General features: G+C 40.2%; 1 protein-coding gene across 1 annotated transcript in view; it reads left to right on the forward strand.

Annotated features, from left to right (window-relative positions):
* The window catches only part of PAPPA2 (pappalysin 2), a 321,183-nt gene that overhangs the window by 44,960 nt on the left and 262,897 nt on the right, over window positions 1–13,326 (forward strand). The window contains exon 2 of the mRNA XM_077157086.1: window positions 1,768–2,839. Coding sequence (XP_077013201.1) covers window positions 1,768–2,839 — 1,072 coding nt within the window. The remainder of the gene's footprint in view (window positions 1–1,767; window positions 2,840–13,326) is intronic.

Consider the following 13,326-nt stretch of genomic DNA (forward strand, 5'->3'; position numbering starts at 1 on the left):
TATGAAAACGCAGCTACTTTTGAAACACTTGCTTGCAGATCAGAATGGGATGCCTCGTGGTTAATGAACCCAGATCACCCATTGAGAAGTACTGTTTGAATGGATTAGATAGAAGCTCAAGAGAATAAATAAGACTATATTTTTAACAGTCTGAAGGAGAAGAGGGCTTGATGTTAATCCAGGTATCTGATCAAAAGGCTAGCAATTTTCTCTATCACTCATTCAGCAGTTCAAGTAATATTTAATAAGAACTTCTCGTGTCACCATAGTGCCTTCCTATAACTTAAGAATGAAATTTGCTCCTGAGGCCCTAGCTACATACCAGAAGAGGTGCATGGAAGACGTGGAGAATTCCCCATCAAGTTGGGCTGCTGGGAACATTCAAAGCCTCCAAACTGCCTCCAGGCGTACTTTTTCATCATGAGCCTGACCTTACCGTTCCTTCCTGCTACAGACTTATTAATGCTCTAGTTATCTATAGGTGTCCTGTCCTTTGTTTATCAATTGAATTTAATAGTCCTGGTTCTGCTATGAGCAAGGTGGGAATGTCGTACATAGCTGGAGGCTTCATTTATCTGGGAAAGTTTCTCACTTCTATGCTTTGGGGGCAATCGTGGGTTTTAGAGGAATCATTCTGATGACTGACTTCCCTAGTTTTTCAGGTGAGGTACTGTTCTAGTTTGCTAGCTGCCAGAATGCAATATGCCAGAAATGGAATGGCTCTTAAAAAGGGGAATTCAATAAGTTGTTAGTTTACAGTTCCAAGGCTGAGAAAATGTCCCAATTAAAACAAGTCTATAGAAATGTCCAATCTAAGGCATCCAGGGAAGGATACCTTGGTTGAAGAAGGCTGATGAAGTTCAGGGTTTCTCTCTCAGGTGAAGGGCACATAGTGAACACAGTCAGAATTTCTCTCTCATCTGGAAAGGCACATGTTGAACATGGTCAGGGTTCCTCTCTCATCTGGAAGGGCACAGCATCATCTGCTGGCTTCTTCTCCTGGTTTCCTGTTTCATGAAGCTCCCCTGGAGGCATTTTTCTTCTTCATCTCCAAAGGTCGCTGGCTTGTGGACTCTGCTTCTCATGGCTATGTCGTTCTGCCCTGCTCTGAATCTCTCATTCTCCAAAATGTTTCCTCTTTTTATAGGACTTCAGAAACTAATCAAGACCCACCCAAGGAGTGGAGACATGTTGTCCCCTAATCCATTTTAGCAACCACTCTCGATTACATCACATCTCATTACATCACATTAGGAAGATGATCTAATTACATACAATGCTGAATAGGGATTAGAAGAAACAGCTGCCTTTACAAAATGGGATTAGGGTTAAAACATGGCCTTTCTAGGGCCCACACATCATTTCAAACCAGCACAAGGTCCATGGGGGCAAGGCCACTCTGCTTGCTCTGGAGAATAACTGATTTATTTATTGATTATTATTCATTATCCTAGCATGAAGACCATTTGTGAAGAAGTGCGAGAGGATGGCTTTTATTGGTCATCCCCTCACCAGCCTCCATTTTATTTATTTAAAAATACCAGAATAAGCTTAAATTGGGTGGCATCTCAAACCAGATTCCCAACAGATGCTGTTGGAACAGCCTGATATGGGGCATTGGACAGGCATTCCAGGCAGGGAAAATGAATTGCTTATTTTTCTCAATTAGAAACCTAAATTATTGCTATTTATATGGGTTTTCTTCTTCCTCTTTCCAACCCTCTTTGTATCTGGTATTTCTCCCCTCATGTCGTCCTTCTTTTCCAGGTGTATTTGATAACTGCTCCCACACCATCAGTGACAAGGGCTGGGCCCTGGGTATCCGCTCAGCGAAAGACCAGGGAAGGCAAGATGCTCGCTTCTTCTTCTCCCTCCGCACTGACCGAGTGAAGGCAGCCACTGTCGTGACTAGCCACAGTCGTTACCGACCAGGCATGTGGACACACCTGGCAGCCACTTACGATGGACAGCGAATGACTCTGTATGTGGACGGAACTCAGGTGGCCAGTCAGCCAGGCCAGTCTGGTCCACTGAACAGCCCCTTCATGGCGTCTTGCCGCTCTTTGCTCCTGGGGGGTGATAGCTCTGAGGATGGACACAGTTTCCGTGGACATGTGGGCACGCTGGTCTTCTGGTCCTCTGCTCTCCCACAAAGCCACCTGCAGCACAGCCCAAAGCATCCAAGTGGGGTGGAGGAGTTAAGCGCCTTGATCCTGACAGCCAGTTTTGAGCCCCTGCAAGAACAGTGGGCTCCCTTTAGGGAAGGGAAGTACCCACGGCTTGAGGTTCTCCAGGACTATGAGCCAGAGCCAGAGATTCTATCACCTTTGCAGCCCCCACTCTGTGGGAAAACTGCTTGTGACAATGTGGACCTGATCTCCCAGTACAATGGGCACTGGCCTCTTCGGGGAGAGAAGGTGATCCACTATCGAGTGGTGAACATCTGTGATGATGAAGGTCTGAACCCCACTGTGAGCCAGGAGCAGATTGAGAGGCAGCACAAGGTGCTGAATGAGGCCTTTAGCCGCTACAATATTAGCTGGCTGCTGAGCGTCCACCGGGTCTACAACTCCACCCTGCGCCACCGAATTGTGCTTGTGGACTGTGAGCCCAGCAAGATTGGCAATGACCACTGTGACCCTGAGTGTGAGCACCCCCTCACCGGCTATGATGGGGGTGACTGCCGCCTGCAGGGCCGCTGCTACTCCTGGAACCGCAAGGACAGGACCTGCCAGGTGGAGTGTAACAACATGCTCAACGACTTTGATGATGGTGACTGCTGTGACCCCGAGGTGGCTGATGTGCACAAGACCTGTTTTGACCCTGACTCTCTCAAGAGGTAAGGGACTGGGGCTCAGGGGTATCCTGCCTGTAGGGTACATTTGTAGCACTCTTTTTTATCCTTGTGGTTTCTGGAGACAAAAGAGGATTCACACAACCCTTTGATCCACCCCATCAGACATCTTTGAGCTTTTGAGAAATACTAGATGTTGTATCAGGTACTTAGGGACATGGAGAAGACATGGGGCAGCCTCACTGAATTTATTATCCTGGAGCAGGACAACTATGTTTACAGGTCTACGATGTAGCAAAGCGTGGTGTGCACCTGCAGATGTGTGCAACACGTAACAGCGGCACTGGGAAGCTGAATGGCCCATTCTACAAGAGGCAGCCAGGGAGTCTTCACAGAGAACAAATAAATCATGTTGATTGAAACAAGCAACACAAAATATACATGTATATAGAGATATGCAAAACTCCTCTTTCTGTAGTCTTAGGTTTTCAGCAGTCATCTATGAAGAGGTCTCAGGTCTGATTAGTCTCTGGCATAGTTTCAGCAGTTCAGCTGTTTCACAAATTCAAGCCATTCTCCGTATCTGCACAAAAGAGACATTTTGTTACAAGTCTCCTTTAGGTGACTGACATCTTCCACTTTTGCCCCATTAAATTTCACTCTCCAGAGAGCATCCAGAAGGATCTTGTGGGAATGGTAAGTCAGATCTTGTCACCTCTCTTCTTAAATATTTTTCTTATTTCATTTACAATAAAATAAAATCTCCCCATCTAGCTTATGAAGTTCTGGTACAGGCATACCACCCCCGACCCACATGGCACAGCCTCCCCAACTTCACTCTGGTTACTTTGAATGGATCATGCTTTTCCTGCCCTAGGACTTTGCTACAGCTGTGCCATCTTTTTGGAATCCACCTTTCCTTGATTGAGTCATGGTGGGTTTTATCCTGTCCTTCAAATTTTTGCTTAAATGGCACCTCCTGGGGAGACGTTTCTTGATCACCCTATTTAAAGTAGCTACTCAATAACTATTACATGAACTACTTTTAATTCTTTGTATAACACTCATCACATCTGATATTTTTCTTTGATATTCTTTGATTTGCCTGTCTTTCCTCTGTCTCCAGCTCCGTGAGTTCAAGGACCTCATCTGCTTTGTTGAACACTGTATTTCCAGTACCTAGAACAGTGCCTGACTCTAAACTATTTTTACCTCATGTTTATTTTAATGAATTAATCTGACATGTCTTCTGTTCTGAGACAGAAGCCAATAAGAGGACTCTCATATGATGGCTGATGAAGGGGTTGGGAGCATAGGAGAGATGCAAGAATGGAGGTGGTGTATGTGGTAAATGAGGTAAAAGCCTCTCTAAAACACAACTGGTGCCTTTGGGCAAATTATAAAAAGACTCAACTGAGCTAGGGTGCAAGGCTGGTGAGAAGCAGGTGGACTAGATCTCAGTTCCCACCTGATAACTGAGTGACTGCCTTGTGTTGGCCACAATTTGTACAGTTGTCTCCTGGCATCCCTATGTAATATCCTCTTTGATGTCAGTTAACACTAATCAACTGGCCTGTAGCTCAGGCCTTGTGGTGTTAAGGATTGAGTGTGGCATTTGGAATCAAGGGACACAGATGAACTGAGACTCCTTGCTAGTTCACTGGCTATGTAAATTTGGTAAGTCTCTTTCTGAACCTCAAATGACTTGTCTGTAAAAGGAGCATGCATTATCTATACTCTAGGGTTGTTTTGTGAATCCGATGATACAGGTATAGTAAAGTGCTTGGTAATGCTAAACTGTTCAATGTACCAAAATAATCCTAAACTAACATTGGTTTTTTACCGTTGTTACAACTGATAGATCGGAAGTCTTTGTTTAGTTAATGATGAGCAAGGAACTGATCACATTACCAGAAATATTTGAATAGAAATGATTTTGTTTGGATTTGGTTTTCAGATTTTGGTAACTTTAAGCAGGGGCTAAACCTCACCAACAAGAGTGGTTGCCAAGTCTTAGGATCCCCAGGAGAGACTGGGAAATCTAGCCTTCTCCCACTTGTCTCCTCGCTCTGTAATCCAACCCACTATCCTGATGGAAAGAACCTTCTCAGTAGCTGCTCAAGCCCCATTCTTCTTGGCATGGCCTTTTATCTGTTTAAAACCCTACTGCCATTGCATTTATCTGGGTGTTTATAACTTATTTCCCTCACTATTGCAGAGTTGACATGGTAACTCATCCCTTTATATTTGTTGATGCAGAAGTGTTTTAAATTTTTATTCTTATGGGGCATTTTTATCTCAACATACAAAACCTGCCTGGTGGAATACAGAGGAGCTACGATCTATACTTTTGATAGTTAAAAACATTTAAATCAAAGTAATCAATGTGGTTAAAAAAAAATCAAGACACAATTCCTTGTTGACTCTTCCCCATCCTTCTTCCCTCTCTAATCTTGCTCCCCATGTGTACCTATGTTTAATTCTTTTACCTGTTTCTTTTGGTAGTTGCATTCATCGCTGTAACTATTATATTCATATTATTTGAATCATCAGCATTATCTATTGACTTCCTCCTATGATAGAGATGAGACTTTATCTTCCTTCATAGTCCCCCATCTCCCCTCCCCTATCCTTCCCACATGGGTATTTTACTATTTTTAGTTAAATTAAAATGAATTTATAATATTATGACTATAAAATAGTATTTGTTGCAGAAGAAAGTATTATTCTATTACTACATTTCCTTGATGGCACAGATTTCCCCCCACATTTTCCCTTTGTCTCTTCTTTTCTTTTCTCTCTTTCTTTCTCTCTCCCTCTCTCTTTTTTCCTTCCCCTCCCTCTTTCCTTTCTTTCTTCTCCCTTCCTTCCTCCTTCCTTTCTTCCTACATTTCTTCCTTCCTTTCTTTCTTTTATTTCCTCAATTCTTTCCAAATGCTTATCATACCTACTATTCTTGGTATGTATGTGTGTGCTTACCCCCTCTCGAGCTCTCCCTTCAGATTCATTCCATCTTCCTCCTCTAATCCTGACCAGTTGTCTCTAGGTCTGCCGCATACTTGTCATCCTGGGACTTCTCTCCACTGCTCTCTTGGAATGGATCCACTGTGCCCTGAATTACATGAATATCTCTTAATCTATCTTACTTTACTGGAGAGCATCCTTAAGTAACTTTTTTTTAGAAAGGATGTTTTAGGTAGATTTTTCTGGAAATGCAATTCTCAAAATGTTTTTATTCTGTCCTGAGGAAATTGATAGATTATGTTGGTATAAAATTTTAGATTAGAAAACCCTTCCAAACTTTTAAAGAAATTCATGAATTGCCTCTAGCTTCTGTTCTGATAATTGTGTCTTTTTAAGGTGAACTTTCTCTTTCATTTCGAAGAATATTTTGGAATTTGATACTTTAGAGATGTCATGATTTTTTTTGGCCTTTTATTGTTGAACACTTGATGGACACTCTCAATTTGGCCACTCATGCCCCTCTGGAAAAATTTCATAAATCATTACTTCTATCTTTCTTCTTTCAGTTTTCACCGTTCTCTTTAGTTTCTCATGAAACTGAAAATATCAATTTATTCTTTGTCTCTTATTTTTCTTTCATATGTTCTGTCTCTTCATCATTTTATTCTACTTCTTTTTGGGATATTTCTTTGAGCTTATCTTTCAATTCTACTATTGAAATTTTTATTTCAGGAATTGTATTTTAAGACCTTTTATTCTATGATTTAAAAAATGTTAACTTGCTTTTGCTTTAAGATGAAACCTTTGAGGCTAAAAATAAGATAAATTTGGATTTTTTTTTGTTCACATTATATCTGATTCATCTGAATCATCTTTTGTTTTTCCTTTTCAAAATTTCTGTCTTTCATGCTGGTGAATTTTCTCAAATATCTAATGTGATTATTTACAGTAGGAACCACACTTAAATACAATGAGCTAATAAAAGGGTAGTCATCTATGTATTTTCTTTTTTGGCAAAGAAAATATGGAGGTGTAAACTTAGCACAGAGTAGAAGCTTTTTCTTTCCAAACTCCCTTTGATTTATTTCATGTATAGGTTTTTTTTTTATCCCTCCCTCATCTTCTACTTGTATCTTTTTATGATGACTTTTTATTATTAAAAGTATTGAGTATTTTCCATTATTCTTATTGGCAACAACCATATTTTATTAAAATTACTTATCAAATTCTATGGCAAGTCAGGCATGGTAAACTAGGCAGAAGGGCAAAATAAGGAATATATAAAGAATATGTGCTAACGATTTAGTGGAGAGGTTTAGTAATTTCATCTATATACTCTTGGTTTAAGTCCAGATGCAGGCACTAAGAACATAATATGGAGCATAGAATGCTTTACTGAGCTGTGGCTTGGATTGTTTCAAAGGACTTTAAATTCATAGAGATATAGATCTGTGATGTTCTATGAAGTCCTAAGACTTGGTGGAGTTAGTGGGTATCTGAAATTGCCCATACATAGTCCTTCTTATTATAATTATATCACAGAGCTCAAACTCACAATTCCATTATACTGTGGCTCTGAAGAGATCCACATTCAACAAATGCAATGGCAGACATTTATTGAGCAAAGAGAGGTTGCCAAGCACAGGGTCATTGCACTCAGGAGCTCACAGTTTAGTGGGGGGTGGTTGGGCAGTGAGGGACAGACCTCTAAGTAGACTACTAACTACTAGTACAAAAATTGGTATGTGATCAATCCTCCTCACTTCTCAAATCCTACCCACAGCCTTGTCCTTCTCCACTCCCCTGTTCCCGGTACAAAACAAGAAGTCTAGCCCAAAGGAGTTAATCTCCCAGAGGCTCTTGAGAGCATGAGAGAGGCTATGGAATCCAGCATCAAACATCTGTAACCCAGATAGGCCCCCTATCAAAGGGAGAGTATTTATGAGGGTTGGGGCTTGTCAGGAGGAGATATGAATTATGGATACATTACCCAGCCAGTTGAACAGAATTACTAAGAAAGAGCAACTTGGCTCATGGAGGTTGAAGATAACATTGGCCAAATGTCTATTTCTTTTAGTAGCTACCCTGAGAGAGGGTCTACAAGGATTACGGGAAGAAAGAGTTTAATGTACATCTTAACAAAATAATAAATGCCATTAGTAGCTGTTATTTTCTTTGCTAAAATTATGTCTCCCAGATGAAGGATTCTTTTCTTCTGAACCTAATTTCCATCCCTTGCTTTCTGTCCTTTTCATATCAGAGTTAAGTATCCAACCAAATCTGGAATTTGTTGGTTTCTTTGTCTCAAATCCCATAATATTGTTTCATGGGGAGAAAATTCACTAAATAAAAACAAATGACAGAGCACAGTTTAACCAGGCCATCAATCACCTAGTTTCAGACCATGCAATTTGTCATACAATGGGATACCAAACTTTTGTTTTCCAAAGACTTTGGTGGGCTTCAGTGTCTGTGTGTTGATGAATGACTGTCTCTTCTCTGCCTCACTTCCCGAGTTTTACTGTGGGAAGTATGTGGGCAGAAGGACTGCTATACATAGCGATTATCAGGACTGGCCCATCTCCCCCAAAAAAGGACCTCGAGAGGTTGGTGTGGGGAGTTCTCTGAAGGGGGCGGGATCTGGGGTGTGCCCTGCAGGTACATAAAAGAGAGTGATTTCTGTAGTTTCCACTGCAGGGTCTGTATCCTGGGGACAGGAAGGCTGACGTACAGAACGTCAAAGAGAACAGGTAGAAAAATTGGTGCTACGCAGACCTGGATGCTCTGAATTAGTTGTACTCTGCTCACCCTCATTCTGTGGCTTTTGAGCCAAAGGAATGGTTGGGCCGGGTCCCTGCACTGGTGGGTCTGTTAAACATCAGCCAAACTTCATTATAGGCTTCTTTTGAAGTTGGAATTCAAAGTTCCCTGCAGCCAAAAAAAACCATGCACAGGGAAAATAATTGTAAGGGGTAGGAGAGGGCACAGAGAAAAGAAGTGAGAAGAAACTTTAAACAGTAAGAAAACGTCTCAATTCCTCCACTTCTAAATGCACAAGCAGCACAAACTCCAAAGAGTTGAGTCTTACCTTTTCATGCTCACTTCACCTAGCAAAGAGAATAGGAGAGAAGAAATAAGAGAACGTCTTACAGATAAGCTCAGAGTATTTACCTATGAATAGAAGTGTCTTGTTGATTTCCTAGAGATCGATTTCTCCATAGTTCCAAGAGCTACCATATTCTATAGTAAATGAAATCCATGTTTTTGTTGCTGTTGCTCATCTGATTTAATAAAATTTCCTGTCTGGGTTAAAATATTTCCTCTTAGAAAACTTTCAGGAGAGGCACTAGATTCCAGCCATATTCAGTTCAAGATACTTTAGCATTTTCCTAAGAGTTGGAGTGCTCCCTCTTGTACCCTGGTCAGTTGATGCTAGTCTGTCTCAGATAATTTCACTTAGGGATCCCTTCCTAGGGTTGAAGCCTAGGGATCTGAAACTCAGCTGCATGCTTACATATTTTTTTTTTTTTTTTTTTTTTTTTTTGCCTCTAGTAACCTGTATGTATGATTACATTGATGTCTGAATAAAAATAAAATCTTATTGCTGGGTCTTCCTTCCCCTAGCCCAGGCCCGATAATAGACTGTCCCTTTATTTCCATGACTTCTAATATGTAGCAGGGGGTGGAAGGATTGTATAGTTAGTCTGACTATTGGGTATTTCCTGAGGATGTATTTCATTAGAGCACCACCCCTTGGGGAAGTCACTAACCTATTAATTTCCTGAAACTCGGTGTTTCTCTCACCTCTCACTGGGTGCTCTGTCTACTGAGCTTGGCCATGATTGCCCAAGCTTCTTACTCGGATACCTCCAACTTATCCTTTGAGTTTCCGTCAGGATGCCTCTTATCCCTGGGAACATTCCTTTGTCCTCAAATATACACTAGCTGTCTCTTATGTTTCACGTTTCATCACTCTACTTCTGTCAGCCTGCTCCATACGTCCATTATCTCCCTCTAAGACTATCGCAAAAGCCTCCTAAATGATCTCCCCAATTTTGCTCCTCTATTTCCCTCACCCAGATCTTTGTTTTTGTTTTTTACATGGGCAGGCACCGGGAATGCAACCCAGGTCTCCTGGCATAGCAAGCGAGAACTCTGCCTGCTGAGCTACATGACCCGCCCCCTCACCCAGACCTTTTTTTTTTTTTTAACATGGGCAGGCACTGGGAATTAAACCTGGGTCCTCTGGCATGGCAGGCGAGAACTCTGCCTGCTGAGCCACCGTGGCCTGCCCAATTCAGACCATTTTTAACACAGCAGCTGGAGTATAGGATATTAGAGTACAAGTCAGATCAAATCACTCCTTTACTCAAAATTCTCCAGTTGCTTCCCAGCTTATTCAGATCAAAGTCACGGGTATTACTATGACCTGAACTGGCACTAATTCCTTCTATAGACTCATCTCCTACCATACTTCTCACATACCCCACTTCAGACACAATGGGTTCCTCACTGGCCATTAACTTGCCAGACATACTCCTACCACGTGACGTTTACAATGGTTTTTTTTTTTTTCACTCTGCTGGAATGCTCTGCCTCCAGTTTTATACATGCCTGTCGTTCCCACTTCTTCTGATCTTTATGCCAAGTCACCTTCGAACTAATGCCTTCCCTAGTCACTTTATCTAAAATTTTGCACGTTCCACTGACCCTTCACAGCTTCTTTCCACCTTTATTTTTCCTTTTAGATTTGTTTATTTTGCTTAATGTCCATCTTCCTCACTAGAATTAAATTCCATAAGGGAAGGGCGCCCCACTAGAATTAAGTTCTATGAGGGGAGGGTATTTTGTGCGTTTTGGTTACTATTGTACCCCAGCACTTAGGAGAGCAAAGGGAGCCGAATATGTCTCCAGCAAATAATTATTGAAGAAATAAATATTCTGACCCTAGTACAATGGTTGTCAGACTGTGTTCTATTGGCCAAATTCAAATCAATAGCTTTTTTTTTGTAAATAAAAATTAATAGAACACAGCCACACTTATCAATTTACATATTGTCTATGGATTTTTCCTTGCTAAAGAATTGTATAATTATGACAAAGATGGCATGGCTCACAAATTCTGAAATATTTACTATCTGTCCCTTTACGGAAAAAGTTTGCTGATCCATGCCTCAGTACATATTTATCATACTATATTGTAATTACCCATTATGTTTGTCTCTTGCGCTAGACTTTAGGCTCTCTGTTCATAGTTTGTGGAACACAGGGAGAGCTAAACTAAGATTTTAAAAATCAATTAATGTATATGTGAATGAAAATCAGTGACATTGGGGAAATGACAGTGTTGGGCAAGTGTGTGAAGCCTATTTAGAATCTACACTGGAATAATCCTTTCCTACTGCTTCTACTGCTGTGATAGAATTACCACATTCAGAGATTAATACACTAACTGAAGATATCCATGAAGGTGTGAATGTGTTAGTTGAGGAGGGAATGGCTTCAAGCCATTTTATTCATTAATCCTTTATTTGAGTAGTTGATCGCTGAACAGATGGAACACAAAATAAATTTCAATGATTGGATAGTCAACTTCAATAACGAGGAAACAAAATGAATCACTCTTTACCTAGAGAGACAGTGATATAGAGAAAGGGCAGACACCAAAAAAGGGATACGGGCACTCCAGACAGATATAACCTCTTTGAAGTATCACAATTTGACCAGGATCCTTACCAAGCATTTTTATTATGCTTTCTGGTTGTGAGGAACAGAGACCCACTTACTAAAGAAAATGGATTTATTTATAATCACGTACAAGCTGAGAGTAGAGCCAGAAGTCTGCTGGGACTGAAGCAGTTCCAGGCACTCCATTTCTTTCAAAGGCCACATGATTATATCTTGGTGCATCTGCACCATTCGTATCTTGTTACCAAGCTGCTAGATTACTCATAGTTTCTGCTATTTCTTAGCTTTAGTTTAAAATATTTCTTTGCTTGCTGTGGCTCCTATTTTATCTCATTGAGGTTTTTCTTCATATTCATATCCCATTGCTAATTGCTTCAGTCTCTTGTAATATCTTGGTTCAAATTCTAGAGACAGTCAATGTGAGTTTTCCCAACTTATCTTTACATGTTAGGCCAGAAGTCAAGGTTTCTAGCCAGCCTTGGGTTTAAGCAACTGTGGCTGAAAGTGCAGAATTGAAAGGAGAGCTTCTCGTTGTTGCAAGGCAGCCATCTTCTCTTAGCTGGTGTCAACCCTCTGGGTAGAATGTGCTGGATTTTTCTTTACTTTTGGAGTGAAACTCTTGGTTTGCGTAATTCCTGGTATTGTTCTGTTCTTTGGACTTTTGACCTTGGTACTCCTGGTGATATAATTCCCACAGTTGCTTAGCTCCAATTTTATTCCTGGGGTTCCATGAGCAATTCAAAACCAAAGATGTCAGGATAATCCTGATAGACTGTTCAGTTCATGGTATCATGGTAAATATTGTCTTTCTCTATTTCTCTCTCTCTATATATATACCACCAGTGAAACAAAACATTTTATGTGGAGTATCTTATTTAACTCTTACAACAGCCCTAAGAAGTATTTTTGTTATCTCTATTTCATATGTAAGAAAACTGAGATTTAATTACATAACGGTCATCATGCAGCGATAGAACAGGAAACAAATTCTGACTTCAGACCTCTGGTATTAATCACTATTCTGTATTGTATGTTAGGTAGAATTCTTATACACCTAGCAAATTAATTAGCTCATAAAGGAGACAATAAATATTCATTGATTTTAATTATATAATGATTTTTTCAGAGAATATATACTTGAGGAGATATCACTATGGGCTTACTGATTAAATAGGATTTTATTTAAGAGGTAGGGTCCTTGAAAAATAAGTAATAGAGAGAAGAGAAAGAGTTTATTAGGCAAGGGCAAAAATAGTAACCACAACACAAATAGTCACAAGCAAATATATTTAGGCCACAGTAAGAAGAACAACTTTAAAGGAGAGAGATTTTCTAAGGAACAGCAAGAAAGAAAGAAAATTGGAAATATTATGTTGGGATCCATGGAAAATACATGGAGATGGGCCTGAAATACATCTGTTTTAGAAGCTGCTGTTCTCTCTCGAATCTTAGATCTTTCTTCAGGGGTCAATTTAATTATCCCTAAATGACATCTTTAGGAGTTCCTTTATTAAAGATTTGCCAATGATATACCTTCTCAGTATATGAAGATGTGTTTATTTTACCAACATTCTTAAATTATAACTTAGGTAAGTATGCAATGTTGGGTTGATTTGTTGTCATACCATCTAATATTACTTTGCAGATGTTATACCACTGTCTTTTGGTTTCCATGGATGCTGTTGGAAGATCAGGTGTCTGACTGTCATTCATTTGTATTTACCTTGCTTTTTCTCTTTGACTTTTTCTGAGATCTTCCTTTTGTTTTCACTGTTCTGAAGTTTCATTATGATATGTTTGATGGGGACTCTTTTCTGTCTTCATTATTATACCTGAGATTTATCATTTCTGAGTCTGACCACTCATTCCTTCATTAATTA

This window comes from Tamandua tetradactyla, chromosome 4, assembly GCF_023851605.1.
Source record: "Tamandua tetradactyla isolate mTamTet1 chromosome 4, mTamTet1.pri, whole genome shotgun sequence".
Taxonomy (NCBI): domain Eukaryota; kingdom Metazoa; phylum Chordata; class Mammalia; order Pilosa; family Myrmecophagidae; genus Tamandua; species Tamandua tetradactyla.